General features: G+C 33.2%; 2 protein-coding genes and 1 long non-coding RNA gene across 3 annotated transcripts in view; 2 read left to right on the plus strand and 1 right to left on the minus strand.

Annotated features, from left to right (window-relative positions):
* The window catches only part of LOC137628586 (E3 ubiquitin-protein ligase TRIM13-like), a 6,152-nt gene extending 5,309 nt beyond the window's left edge, over window positions 1–843 (plus strand). Inside the window, exon 3 of the mRNA XM_068359739.1 lies at window positions 805–843. Within this exon, the coding sequence (XP_068215840.1) occupies window positions 805–843 (39 nt within the window). The remainder of the gene's footprint in view (window positions 1–804) is intronic.
* A 30-nt stretch (window positions 844–873) lies between these two features.
* LOC137628836 (tripartite motif-containing protein 59-like) overlaps window positions 874–12,500 on the plus strand; it is a 281,529-nt gene continuing 269,902 nt past the window's right edge. Inside the window, exon 1 of the mRNA XM_068360079.1 lies at window positions 874–1,002. Coding sequence (XP_068216180.1) covers window positions 1,000–1,002 — 3 coding nt within the window. The 5' untranslated portion in view covers window positions 874–999. The remainder of the gene's footprint in view (window positions 1,003–12,500) is intronic.
* LOC137628845 (uncharacterized) lies at window positions 8,437–11,822 on the minus strand. Its single transcript, XR_011041403.1, has 3 exons — window positions 11,626–11,822; window positions 10,233–10,475; window positions 8,437–8,590 (listed from the first exon to the last, which is right to left on the minus strand). It is a non-coding gene; the product is annotated as an uncharacterized lncRNA (long non-coding RNA).

Consider the following 12,500-nt stretch of genomic DNA (forward strand, 5'->3'; position numbering starts at 1 on the left):
TTGCGTAAAACACATGGTTGTCTGCTGTTACTTACTAATGTTTAACAGAAATTGTCTCATAGTGACTGTATGAAACTTTTCATGTAATGTGATGAAATCTATCATAGTTTACCTATAATAATTTTCTTTGATGGTACTTCCAATCTCGTTTTCTTTATTGTCTTTGGATAACTATTGTAAAAATACGTAATTCCAACGCCGATGCAAAGTTAAGAGTTAGCAGTAGAATAACTTCCAATATGTTCAATAAATACAACTTTCAAACTTAATTGAAAACAAGACATGTGATAAAAACAATTTCTTATGATCTTTCTATAGCAGTCTATAACCGTAAATCATCTTAGATAGTCAATCCATAGTCTCTGCCTTCCCCTGTTTCGTTTTGCAAACGAAACAGGGGAAGGCAGAGACTATGGATTGACTATATATATATATATATATATATATATATATATATATATATATATATATATATATATATATACATATATATATATATATATATATATATATATATATATATATATATATATATATATATATATATATATATATATATATATAAGCAAATTTCGATATCATTATTGTTCCTATGGATATCTTTGTCATCATTATGGAAACAGACAATCTTGATTGTTCCAAATCAAGTCTGTTGTAAGTAAACCTTTACTAAGGTTGACATAAATCTAATTAAGTTTCTAGAAAAAAAAGAATAAAAGATTTGTAAGCGAATTTTGATATTATTATTGTTATTATGATCATCTTTACTATCATTATGGGGACAAACAATCTACATCGTTCTAGTCGAGTATGGAAACTAAAGCAGAAAAGATTAACTTGTAGATGGCGCCACGTTTGACTTCACTTCTCCCATTCTCGAGTCCTTGAATTTTTCTGAGCTCCCATCGGGAAAAAATCCGGGAAGCGGAACAGTTCTGCAGCTGGGTGGATTCAGGGCCTTCAAATCAGCTTCCGTGAATCCCTGAAAACTTCATCAAGATGGTAAGCTTTTTTAATGCTTGTTGTTGATGTCCGGTTTAAGCAACTTTAAATTTTTTCTTCATTTTGGTAATTGGTTTCGAATGTCAGGCGTTTTTGTTCTAGTCTGTAGAAGTATTTACGCTTATGATATTACTAACGTTACATTCTGTAGAAAAGAATATAAAACATTTCCACGAGTTCGTTATACAGGATTTTAGAATTATAGCCACCAGTGTCTTCATTTTAACCAGATATTTAAGCTAAAATTGAAATGTTCAGTACAGAGAATTTGCAAAGTGACTTAATAAGCTCTGAAGGCTGACATTAGAAAACGTCCCGTGTTCAAATCTTTAAATCTACAAAATGGTTAGTTGAATGTTATTAATTTTTTATTGATTCAATTGTAAGTTAATGGTTGATTTGCACATGGTTTACTAGAGGGAATTCAGCAACTAAGTTAAGTAAAATGATTTTCTGTACACGGATTTATGTGTAGGCTTATAAAGTAAATTTGCCATAGGTTTTTAATGCGAACTGTTAGGTTTAAAATTTAGACGTCTTAAGATTTAAATTGTTGCTAGGTTTTACGAAGTTTAGTCTCTACTATTTTAAACTTATTTCTATTTAATTTATAACATGTGCCAATTTTTTTCCTAATTTTGTTAGATAAGATTTTCTTTGTGCAAACTTACTAGTCCGATGTGTAAAGTTTTTAAGTTTTTTTCTATAGAAAAGAAATTTTTAGAAATAAACTTAGGCTGTTATTTAAAGGATTGGGGTCTAGGTTTTAATAGTCAAAAGTGTTATACGTTTGGGGGTCTGATTATCTAGGCACTTGTATACTCAGCCTATATCCATAAATGACGCCCATAGAACAAATTAGTTTCATGTAAAAAAAATCGAGAATTTTCTTATAGTCCTTGTAGCCAGAAAACTATATCCATATTTTATGAGTCACATTTGCATAACTCTCAGGGTGCCCTTTTAGCAGGGATATGTTTCCTACTAGCTGGTTTGTTAGAATTTTGTCTAGCCAATCAGCTAGTAAGAAAAAATTTTCAGAGCTAAAGGGGCACCCTCAAGAGTTGGTGCAATTGTGCCTCATTAAAATGAAAGCTAGTGAGGGTATGGGATGAAAAATAGTTCGGGATTATTTTGTATTTATTTCTACTTTACAATAGATGTTATTTCCCCTAAAATTGAAAAGTTAGTCAAGAATATTTCCTGTAAACCCAGAAAAAGTCAAAACCAGTTTTTCAGCACGATGCAAATGTCTCCACGTTTACAAATATGATGTTTTGTAAGATTTAGTGATGTGATGAACTTTTTGTAGTGTTATGTAATGTTGATTTACAGGTAGGTTCGTAAAATTATCTTCTCCAAATCAAGAATACGCAATTTAAACTAAAATGACTCGCTGTTATGGTTATTATGGTGTAAAGGACAACGGAAACAGTTCATATAGCCATAGGGGAAAATTTTAATGGTGATCATTCTTGACGCTTGAAAATTTGCCTCTTGATTGAGGTTCAATAGTGTACAATTCCTGCTTGAAATGACGTCACGGCTTAGCAAACTGCATATGATATTGTAGACAAAAAAAAATCTTGCCTTGTAATGCTTTCATTCCCTGTTTATAAGGAGGTTTTAGTACAAAATGACTAGTTTCTCGGTATTAATAAATGCTCTAAGTTGCAATTGTGTTTATTTGTATGCTCTCTTTCTTGAAAGTCTTATTTAGCTCCAGACTCGTTAGTACAGTAGAAATATAAGTATAGAGAATACTAAATATCTTTTAAACGTTCTTTTCTTAGCCATTTGTTACTTAAAAGGGATCTAGGTATAGAAAATAAGATGTATTAAATTGGCAAATTTCTTAACCATTTGTTACTTAATATGGATCTAGGTATAGAAAATAAGATGTTATTTTAGTAAATTTGTCATTTGTTACTTGAAATGGATCTAGTTACAGAAAATGTGTATTAGATTTAGTAAATATCTCGGCCATTTACTTAAAATTGATCTAGGTATAGAAAATAAAATTCATTAAATTTAGTAATTTTCTTAGCCACATATTGCTAAAAGGGCTCTAGGTATAGAAGATTTTTAAAATTTAGTAAATTTCTTAGCAATTTGTTACTTTAAAAGGAATTGGGTATTAAAAATGTATAAAATTGATCTAGGTATAGAAAACGGTGTATTAAATTTAGTAAATTTCTTAGCCACATAGTGCTAAAAGGGCTCTAGGTATAGAAGATTTATTAAATTTAGTAAATTTCTTAGCAATTTGTTACTTTAAAAGGAATTGGGTATTAAAAATGTATAAAATTGATCTAGGTATAGAAAACGGTGTATTAAATTTAAATTTCTTAACCATTTACTTAAAATAGATCTAGGTATAGAAAATGAGATTTATTAAATTTATGAAATTTCTTAGCAATTTGTTACTTAAAAAGGATCTAGGTATTAATGTATAAAATTACCAAATTTAAATAAATTCTTGCGTAATGCAAGTACTGTATTATCAGATGTTCAGGAAATTAAAAATGCATTTTCTTCCAGGTCATGGGAAGTTTTCCATTCCTGGAGCAGCCATGAAATTTATCAGATCGCTGGAAAGTTAAAACTTCAAACCTCAGTCTCATTAACTTCGTGGATTACTGATCTTGCAGACATTTAACTAGTAAGTCCTTAATTCCATAATTCCTTTGTTAATGTATCTTAACGTTGTATTTAATGTAAGCAGACTTTGATAGGTACCTATGGGGAGGTAAACTTTGATAGGTTGAAAGTAACGGGTGAGCTACAGAACTTAAGCTTGAGATTTAGTCAGGTTTTAAGTACTTGTTTACTTAGTTTTGGGTTTAAATCCAACCCTCCACTGAAGTCGAGTGAACTACTTCTCGGGCGGGTCCATATTAATCATCTAACGAAACATTTTCATTATAACTTATACAATTCTTTGATTGTAGCATCTTCCAAATCATATGATCTTGTGAAAAGTAATGTCTTTAGTTTCTTCTTAAATTCAATTGCTCCTTTTAGGTCCTTCATTTCAGTTGGCAGTTTATTATAATGTCTAGGCGCACAGTAGCTAAAAGCCCTTTCACCAAATTTACTGTTTGTTCTTGGTTCAGATAGCCTATGTTTCACTCATGTGTCTTATGTTAACATTTGTTTCTAGTTCTAGTTTATTCAGGCATTTTTCGATATTTTGGTTCAGTATCTTAAACGTTAGTAAGAGTAGCTTCTATTCAATTCTCGCGTTAAAAGTGGGATCGAAATTTTGTGTATCAAAAGTAGGCGATGTTGGAGTGCAAATAGTAATTAGGTATTGGTGATTTTGAAGTCTGAAAAATTAATGTTAGTTTATGAATGGACACTTGGAATACCTTAGTAAATGGAACTCGAGGCGCTAGGGGGGATACCCTATGATTCAAGACTTATTTTAAATATTAAAAAAAAAAACCTGATAACATTTGAACATACCTTACCATTAAATAATTAAATCTGATAACTAGTACCTCTTTGAATTTGGAGTTAATTCTATAAAATTCAGATTTTCTGAATTCTAGAAGAAGAAATGAAATGTGGTCTTCCACTGGGCAACTATATTGAAGTTTTAAGATTGGTCTAACATGCGGGTACTGATTTTTAATAAGTTTGATTTTGCTGTTAAATGGTTATGACTTAAGATCGTATTGGCAACAGCTGATAAGATTTTAGTGGGATCTGCTTATCTGGTTCCACTGCACATGAAACTTTTTCTCAATTTTTTATATTAACAAACGTTCAATATAGAATTTTCAGTTATAAAAAAATACATAACGACGAATATCGGTTTCTGTAAATGTTCAATAAGTGTGCATAAAATTTTAGTTTTAAGTTTTCACCCGGGCTGATAGAATATTTTATAGGAATGTATTTTTCCAAATCGTATGAAAAAAGATAAAGACAGCTGTAAAATAGTTTAGTTATAATGAACTTGTGGCGGTTTCCAAATTTTTGGTAAGGTTAAAACTGTAAATTTTCTGTAATGTTTTTTAACTTCTTTCTAAACGTATTGAGGAATTAGGTACGATTTATCCATTAATTATCGTGTACAAACAGTTTATACTTAAGACACAATGATTCTAATAGTTATAGGGTGAATCGGTGTCTATACAAAGCTAGAAATTAATTCCTGTGAGCTATCTGCGCTATTGAAAATTTCACGGAACTGTCTTAGTTGACAGGGTCTGTCTTTAAAAGTTACTGATACATTAACTTTTTATTTTTGACATGTAATGTTTTAGGTAGATAAAGGAAGTTAAACTGATGTGAATAGTTTACAAGATGTACTAAGTACTAGCATGAATAGTTTACAAGATGTACTAGGTATCTTGTATTAGGTACTAGCAAGTGTTGACAGGTGTTTGATCCCAATACAATAGTTTTGTTTTGGGAAGGTCATGATGCCTAAATTCCCCATAAATTAGTCTGCTTAGCAAGGAGTGTTCATAAATAAGTTTGATAAATCAACAATTTGGCTTAGTCTTTGTTTTTAGAAGCTACAAATCGAGTATCTCTAATAGCCATGAAAGAGAAAGAAAACTGAAATTATTTAATTTATTCACACAAGATTCACAATCTTCTCCTTTTTTCCAGATTACATCAAACAAGTACTACAGTAGAGGATAATTTGTAGATGCACAGGAAACAGGAAGAGGAAATCTCACACTGTATAAACAAGAATTAACAAGAATCAAATCATACTTCTACATTGCACCAGGATTAAGACTACTAAAATACAGCAGCAAGAGTAGTACTTCTTCAATACAGCAGCAGCAAGAATAGTTCTTGAGTAAGTACTTCATCAATACAGCAGCAGCAAGAGTAGTGTACTTTTTCAACACAGCAGCAGCAAGAGTACTTTTCTTCTTGAATACAGCAGCAGCAAGAGTACTTTTCTTCTTGAATACAGCAGCAACAAAAGTGCTTCTGATAGAAGTAGTAGAAGTAGTAGTAGCGAGTAGTACTTCGATAAGTAATTTATCAATACAGCGGCAGCAAGAGTAGTACTTCATCAATACAGCAGCAGCAAGAGTAGTGTACTTTTTCAACACAGCAGTAGCAAGAGTACTTTTCTTCTTGAATACAGCAGCAACAAAAGTGCTTCTGATAGAAGTAGTAGCAGCGAGTAGTACATCGATAAGTACTTCTTCAATATAGCAGCAGCAAGAGGAGTACACTTTTTCAACACAGCACCAGCAAGAGTAGTACTTCGTCAATACAGCAGCAGCAGCAAAAGTACTTCTTCTTGAATACAGTAGCAGCAAGAGTACTTCTTCTTGAATGCAGTAGCAGCAAGAGTACTTCTTCTTGAATGCAGTAGCAGCAAGAGTACTTCTTCTTGAATGCAGTAGCAGCAAGAGTACTTCTTCTTGAATGCAGTAGCAGCAAGAGTACTTCTTCTTGAATGCAGTAGCAGCAAGAGTACTTCTTCTTGAATGCAGTAGCAGCAAGAGTACTTCTTCTTGAATGCAGTAGCAGCAAGAGTACTTCTTCTTGAATGCAGTAGCAGCAAGAGTACTTCTTCTTGAATGCAGTAGCAGCAAGAGTACTTCTTCTTGAATGCAGTAGCAGCAAGAGTACTTCTTCTTGAATGCAGTAGCAGCAAGAGTACTTCTTCTTGAATGCAGTAGCAGCAAGAGTACTTCTTCTTGAATGCAGTAGCAGCAAGAGTACTACTTCTTTTACTACTTCTTGAATGCAGTAGCAGCAAGAGTACTTCTTCTTGAATGCAGCAGCAGCAAGAGTACTTCTTCTTGAATGCAGCAGCAGCAAGAGTACTTCTTCTTGAATGCAGCAGCAGCAAGAGTACTTCTTCTTGAATGCAGCAGCAGCAAGAGTACTTCTTCTTGAATGCAGCAGCAGCAAGAGTACTTCTTCTTGAATGCAGCAGCAGCAAGAGTACTTCTTCTTGAATGCAGCAGCAGCAAGAGTACTTCTTCTTGAATGCAGCAGCAGCAAGAGTACTTCTTCTTGAATGCAGCAGCAGCAAGAGTACTTCTTCTTGAATGCAGCAGCAGCAAGAGTACTTCTTCTTGAATGCAGCAGCAGCAAGAGTACTTCTTCTTGAATGCAGCAGCAGCAAGAGTACTTCTTCTTGAATGCAGCAGCAGCAAGAGTACTTCTTCTTGAATGCAGCAGCAGCAAGAGTACTTCTTCTTGAATGCAGCAGCAGCAAGAGTACTTCTTCTTGAATGCAGCAGCAGCAAGAGTACTTCTTCTTGAATGCAGCAGCAGCAAGAGTACTTCTTCTTGAATGCAGCAGCAGCAAGAGTACTTCTTCTTGAATGCAGCAGCAGCAAGAGTACTTCTTCTTGAATGCAGCAGCAGCAAGAGTACTTCTTCTTGAATGCAGCAGCAGCAAGAGTACTTCTTCTTGAATGCAGCAGCAGCAAGAGTACTTCTTCTTGAATGCAGCAGCAGCAAGAGTACTTCTTCTTGAATGCAGCAGCAGCAAGAGTACTTCTTTTTGAATGCAGCAGCAGCAAGAGTACTTCTTTTTGAATACAGCAGCAGCAAGAGTACTATTTCTTCATTACAGCAGCAGCAAGAGTACTTCCTCTTGAATACAGCAGCAGCAAAAGTACTTCCTCTTGAATACAGAAGCAGCAAGAGTACGAATTCTTGTAGCAGCAGCAAGGGTACTTCCTCTTGAATACAGCAGCAGCAAGAGTACTTCCTCTTGAATACAGCAGCAGCAAGAGTACTTCCTCTTGAATACAGCAGCAGCAAGAGTACTTCCTCTTGAATACAGCAGCAGCAAGAGTACTTCCTCTTGAATACAGCAGCAGCAAGAGTACTTCTTTTTGAATACAGCAGCAGCAAGAGTACTTTTTAATACAGCAGCAGCAAGAGTACTTCTTTTTGAATACAGCAGCAAGAATACAGCAGCAGCAAGAGTACTTCCTCTTGAATACAGCAGCAGCAAGAGTACTTCTTCTTGAATACAGCAGCAGCAAGAGTACTTCTTCTTGAATACAGCAGCAACAAAAGTACTTCTAATATACAGCAGTAGTAGCAGCGAGTAGTACATCGAGAAGTACTTTTTCAATACAGCGGCAGCTGAGTAGAAATACTTCAATACACCAGCAGCAAGAGTAGAAATACTTCAATACACCAGCAGCAAGAGTAGAAATACTTCAATACACCAGCAGCAAGAGTAGAAATACTTCAATACACCAGCAGCAAGAGTAGAAATACTTCAATACACCAGCAGCAAGAGTAGAAATACTTCAATACACCAGCAGCAAGAGTAGAAATACTTCAATACACCAGCAGCAAGAGTGAAAATACTTCAATACACCAGCAGCAAGAGTAAAAGTACTTCAATACACCAGCAGCAAGCGTAACAGCAGCAAGAGTAATTCTTCTTTGTTACAGCAGCACGCAAGTGTACCACTACAATACAGCACCCAGAAAGAGTACTACTTTAATAAGCTTCATTGCAGCTACAATAGTACTTCTAAAATAGCATCTTCGTTATAGCAGCAGTAGTTTTTCTTGAATAATACTAGTGCACGCCTTTGAAGTCAAGTAACTGCAGGTTCCACTTCTCAATCTGCAAAATTTTAATTACTTTTTAAAATGGAATAATTTATAGTGCAGCAAAATTTTTACTTAACAGACTTGAATAATTTATAGTGCAGCAAAATTTTTACTTAACAGACTTGACATAGTTTTATAAAAACAGCTTTTACAATAAACAGATTTATTGGTTTGTCCTATTTTTTTTACCCCCTATATGAAAGTGTTTAAAAAGTAATACACAAATTGTAATAGACTCGACAATTCTATCAAGCTTATCTGGTTCTTACTATCAAAACCATTCTGCCACTATAAACACGAACTTGCACCCTGCTATTAAAAATAGAAAGTATTCATATGCAAAACACCTAAATATAGCTAATATCCTTTATAAACAATCAGGAGTCATTCTTCCAATTTTAGCTTAAAATGTTGGGCAGCTATTAAGAATACTTGAAATTGTGGCACAGCTATTAAGAATACTTGAAATTGTGGCAATCTTTGCTTTCCTTCCATTTTAAGACGAGTTTAAGCAGATCCTCAAAAAAGGTAATATTCTTAATAATGAGAACTCAATATTTCTTTCCTTTAAACGTAGTTTAATGATAAAAATTCATTACTTTAAAGCTACAGTAGTGATAAGTTACATATAATTAAACAACCAGTAAGCCATTTATATTCAAAAACTTCAAAAGCAGTTTTAATGGACAACTAATTTACAAGCAACAAAATTCACATTTTGAAAAATACTATAAAAATGGTACTATTAAAAATTACCCTTTTGAGATATACTGAAATATGTAAAGAAGTCTTACTGAACTGACTTCCTAAATTAAAGGGGTAAACTCCACTGACTTTAAAAGTATGAGGTAATCTTACTGAACAGATTTTTCCTAATAAAAGGGGTAAACTTCACTGACTTGAAAACTTTTTAAGGCAATCTTACAGAACGAACTTTTCTTAAATAAAAGGGCAAACTTCACAGACTTAAAAAAGTAACCCCGTTGGTAAACTGCTGTGACTAAAGAAATTGAAATCTTTAAAGAAAACTGTTGATAATGACTGCAAAAAAATTTCCTATACAGAAGGTCCTTTACTTGAAACGTTCTTTGATACAAACAAATCAACTGAAGGCAAACTTCACAGACTTAAAAAGGTAACCCAGTTAGTAAACTGCTGTGACTAAAGAAATTGAAATCGTTAAAGAAAACTGTTGATAATGGCTGCGAAAAAATTCCCTATAAAGAAGGTCCTTTACTTGAAACATTCTTTGATACAAACAAATCAACAAATAAAATCTCGTTGTACCAAAACTTTGTATACTGTAATATGAAGAAATACCGAAGGAAAAAAACTATATAATCTAATGATTAAGCAAAATGTAATTTGAAATAACCTGATCTCATTTGATGACTTCACTGCTAAAAATAGTAGGCATTGAGTTTGGTTAGGCCTACTCGGGAAACCTCAGGTCAAAAGTATTTAGTATTTGATTTACAATCAGCTTAGAAGCTATTAGTTTTTAAGTTGAGGACCCTCTGTACATATGAATTAAATTGTCCCTCCTTGGAAACAAAACCTATTTAATCATAAATGATGGAATCCGATTCCCCTAAGGAAATTTGACTTAACCACTGAAAATTTAACCATTCCTACCGAGTAATTTGTGAACATACCTGTCAGATTCACTGAACATTTCACAATCAGTTCTTCTGGGAAGATGTTAAGAGTTGTTTTGCGTGGAGCAACGTTCCTGAAAGGCCTTGTATCGTCTCACTGTTAATTGTCATCCTTCACCACTACCTTCCATCAAGAGCTCTTGGTGAACAGCACGATGGATAAAGTAACGAGAAACTTTAATCGTCCATTGGTCAGATTTAGCGCCATCGTTGTTGGGAGGCAGTTTAGCCAGTTATAACCTAAGAAGAAATAGAAAATCAGTATCAAATGGGAGACTTAACCTCATTAAAACTATAATCGTGAATAAAACTATAAAATTTAAAAAAATCTGTAAAACCACTTTGAATGAAATGTTGAGAGAAACAAAATCCTCGAACAGATTTTATACTATATATCAAACTAAGAAAATAGTTCAGTTTATCATTGAGCATTTCCTCAAATTCTCTGCCAAGTATAAGTATTGTATAATATATATTAATTCAACAAGTAACTAAAATATTTAAATTTACATTTTGCACGAGTATTCAAATTTACATTTTGCACGAGTATTTAAATTTACATTTTGCCCGAGTATTTAAATTTACATTTTGCACGAGTATTTAAATTTAAATTTTGCCCAATAATCAATCGTTTAGGGCTTTTTGGTATCTTGTACGTCACAAAAATCACGTTTGTCAAGATTTTACAACTAGGTAAATAAATTACCAAAATGCTAACAGTAATCAACCTGGATTTATGCAAATCAGTCATAGCCCCTAACCGTAAGCATTCAATTATAATACTAACTGCACCTTGGCATTTAATTCAAAAGGATGAAAGGGCCATTTTAGAATATTGGTGATACTTTGAAAATAGCTAGAAGCAAAAAAAAAAAAAAAAAAAAAAAAAAAAAAAAGAAAAAAAAAAAAAAAAAAAAAAAAAAAAAAAAAAAAAAAAGCCTTAACTGTACAGCTATTAGATTTCATTGAACAAATATTATCGGGAAAACAAAGTTTCTTGCGTCAAATCCTGTCCTTCCTAAAAATTACTTAAAAAGGACCATTTCAAAATATTGATAAAACTACGAAAACACATTGTTGATGCAATATGTTAACATTCTTAACATGGCCGCTTTAACCTTACATATTTTTCAAATTACATCATGAAAATTCTTGTATTTCTGGTGGAAACTGATTCAATTCGATTTATTACACTGGCCGGATATTCTTTTAATTTACTACAAGCAAGCCACCATCGATAAAAAAAAAAGGGGGGGTTTCCACACCATGAAATAACGCCAAATCAATGCCAACAAAAACTTTGAATTTTCAAACTTTTCTACCACTGGCTGCTGCTGCTATTTCTAAGCAAACCATGATGATTTCAAAACCATGACCCGAAAAGACTTACCTGTCCAAATATGCTCATGGAGATAACGCTTCCAACCCCTCACAGTCTGCGGAACTGTCCCGCTTTCCGGAAAATTTTCCAACCTTGACTTTGGAAAATCCAAGGATTCGAGGAAACTGAAGTGTCGTGCTACAGAACAGGGATTCTTGGAGAAGAGGCAACGCCATCTATGGTTTGAATTATTCCCTTTTACGTCCTTGCTGAGCAATAAATTAATCTTGGTCTGTGAAAATATGATGCAAATTGAGAAAATGTTGACAATAATGGCAATAGCAATAATAAAGAAAATACTGATAACTGCAATTTTGTGTACTGGTGTCATCAAGTTAAAAAAAGGAAAAAACTACAGAATGTTATCACGTATGTACTGTAAATTGGATGTACAAACACACACAATAGAGACGTAAGACTGCTGGCGACATCATAAAATTAGAAAAATAGGACAAATAAAAGTCAGACGATTTAGATAAATTCTTCCTAATTTAAAGATTGATTTGTTATTATACGAAGGCAATATGATTAGCCACTATATTTTTTATCTCTTTACTCTATGTTTACAAGAACCGAGAACAATTTTATCTATATTATTCGTTTAAAAGTAGGCCTACTTTCGACATTAAAAGTAAGAACGAACAACCAATAAACGTAAGACTCTTAACGCCACATGATTAGTTTGATTGACAATGTTTGCTAAAATAGTCGTCGAAACTGCCTTTGATACAATTCCATTCATATCTAAACAGAATTAGGTAGATATTAAGTAATTCGTATTAACATACACCCATATTCATTATACATGTATACATAAATGCATAGGTTAGGTACATATATCCATTATCACGATAATGTATCTTTATATACATGCAAGTATATTT

Source organism: Palaemon carinicauda, chromosome 36, assembly GCF_036898095.1.
Source record: "Palaemon carinicauda isolate YSFRI2023 chromosome 36, ASM3689809v2, whole genome shotgun sequence".
NCBI lineage: Eukaryota > Metazoa > Arthropoda > Malacostraca > Decapoda > Palaemonidae > Palaemon > Palaemon carinicauda.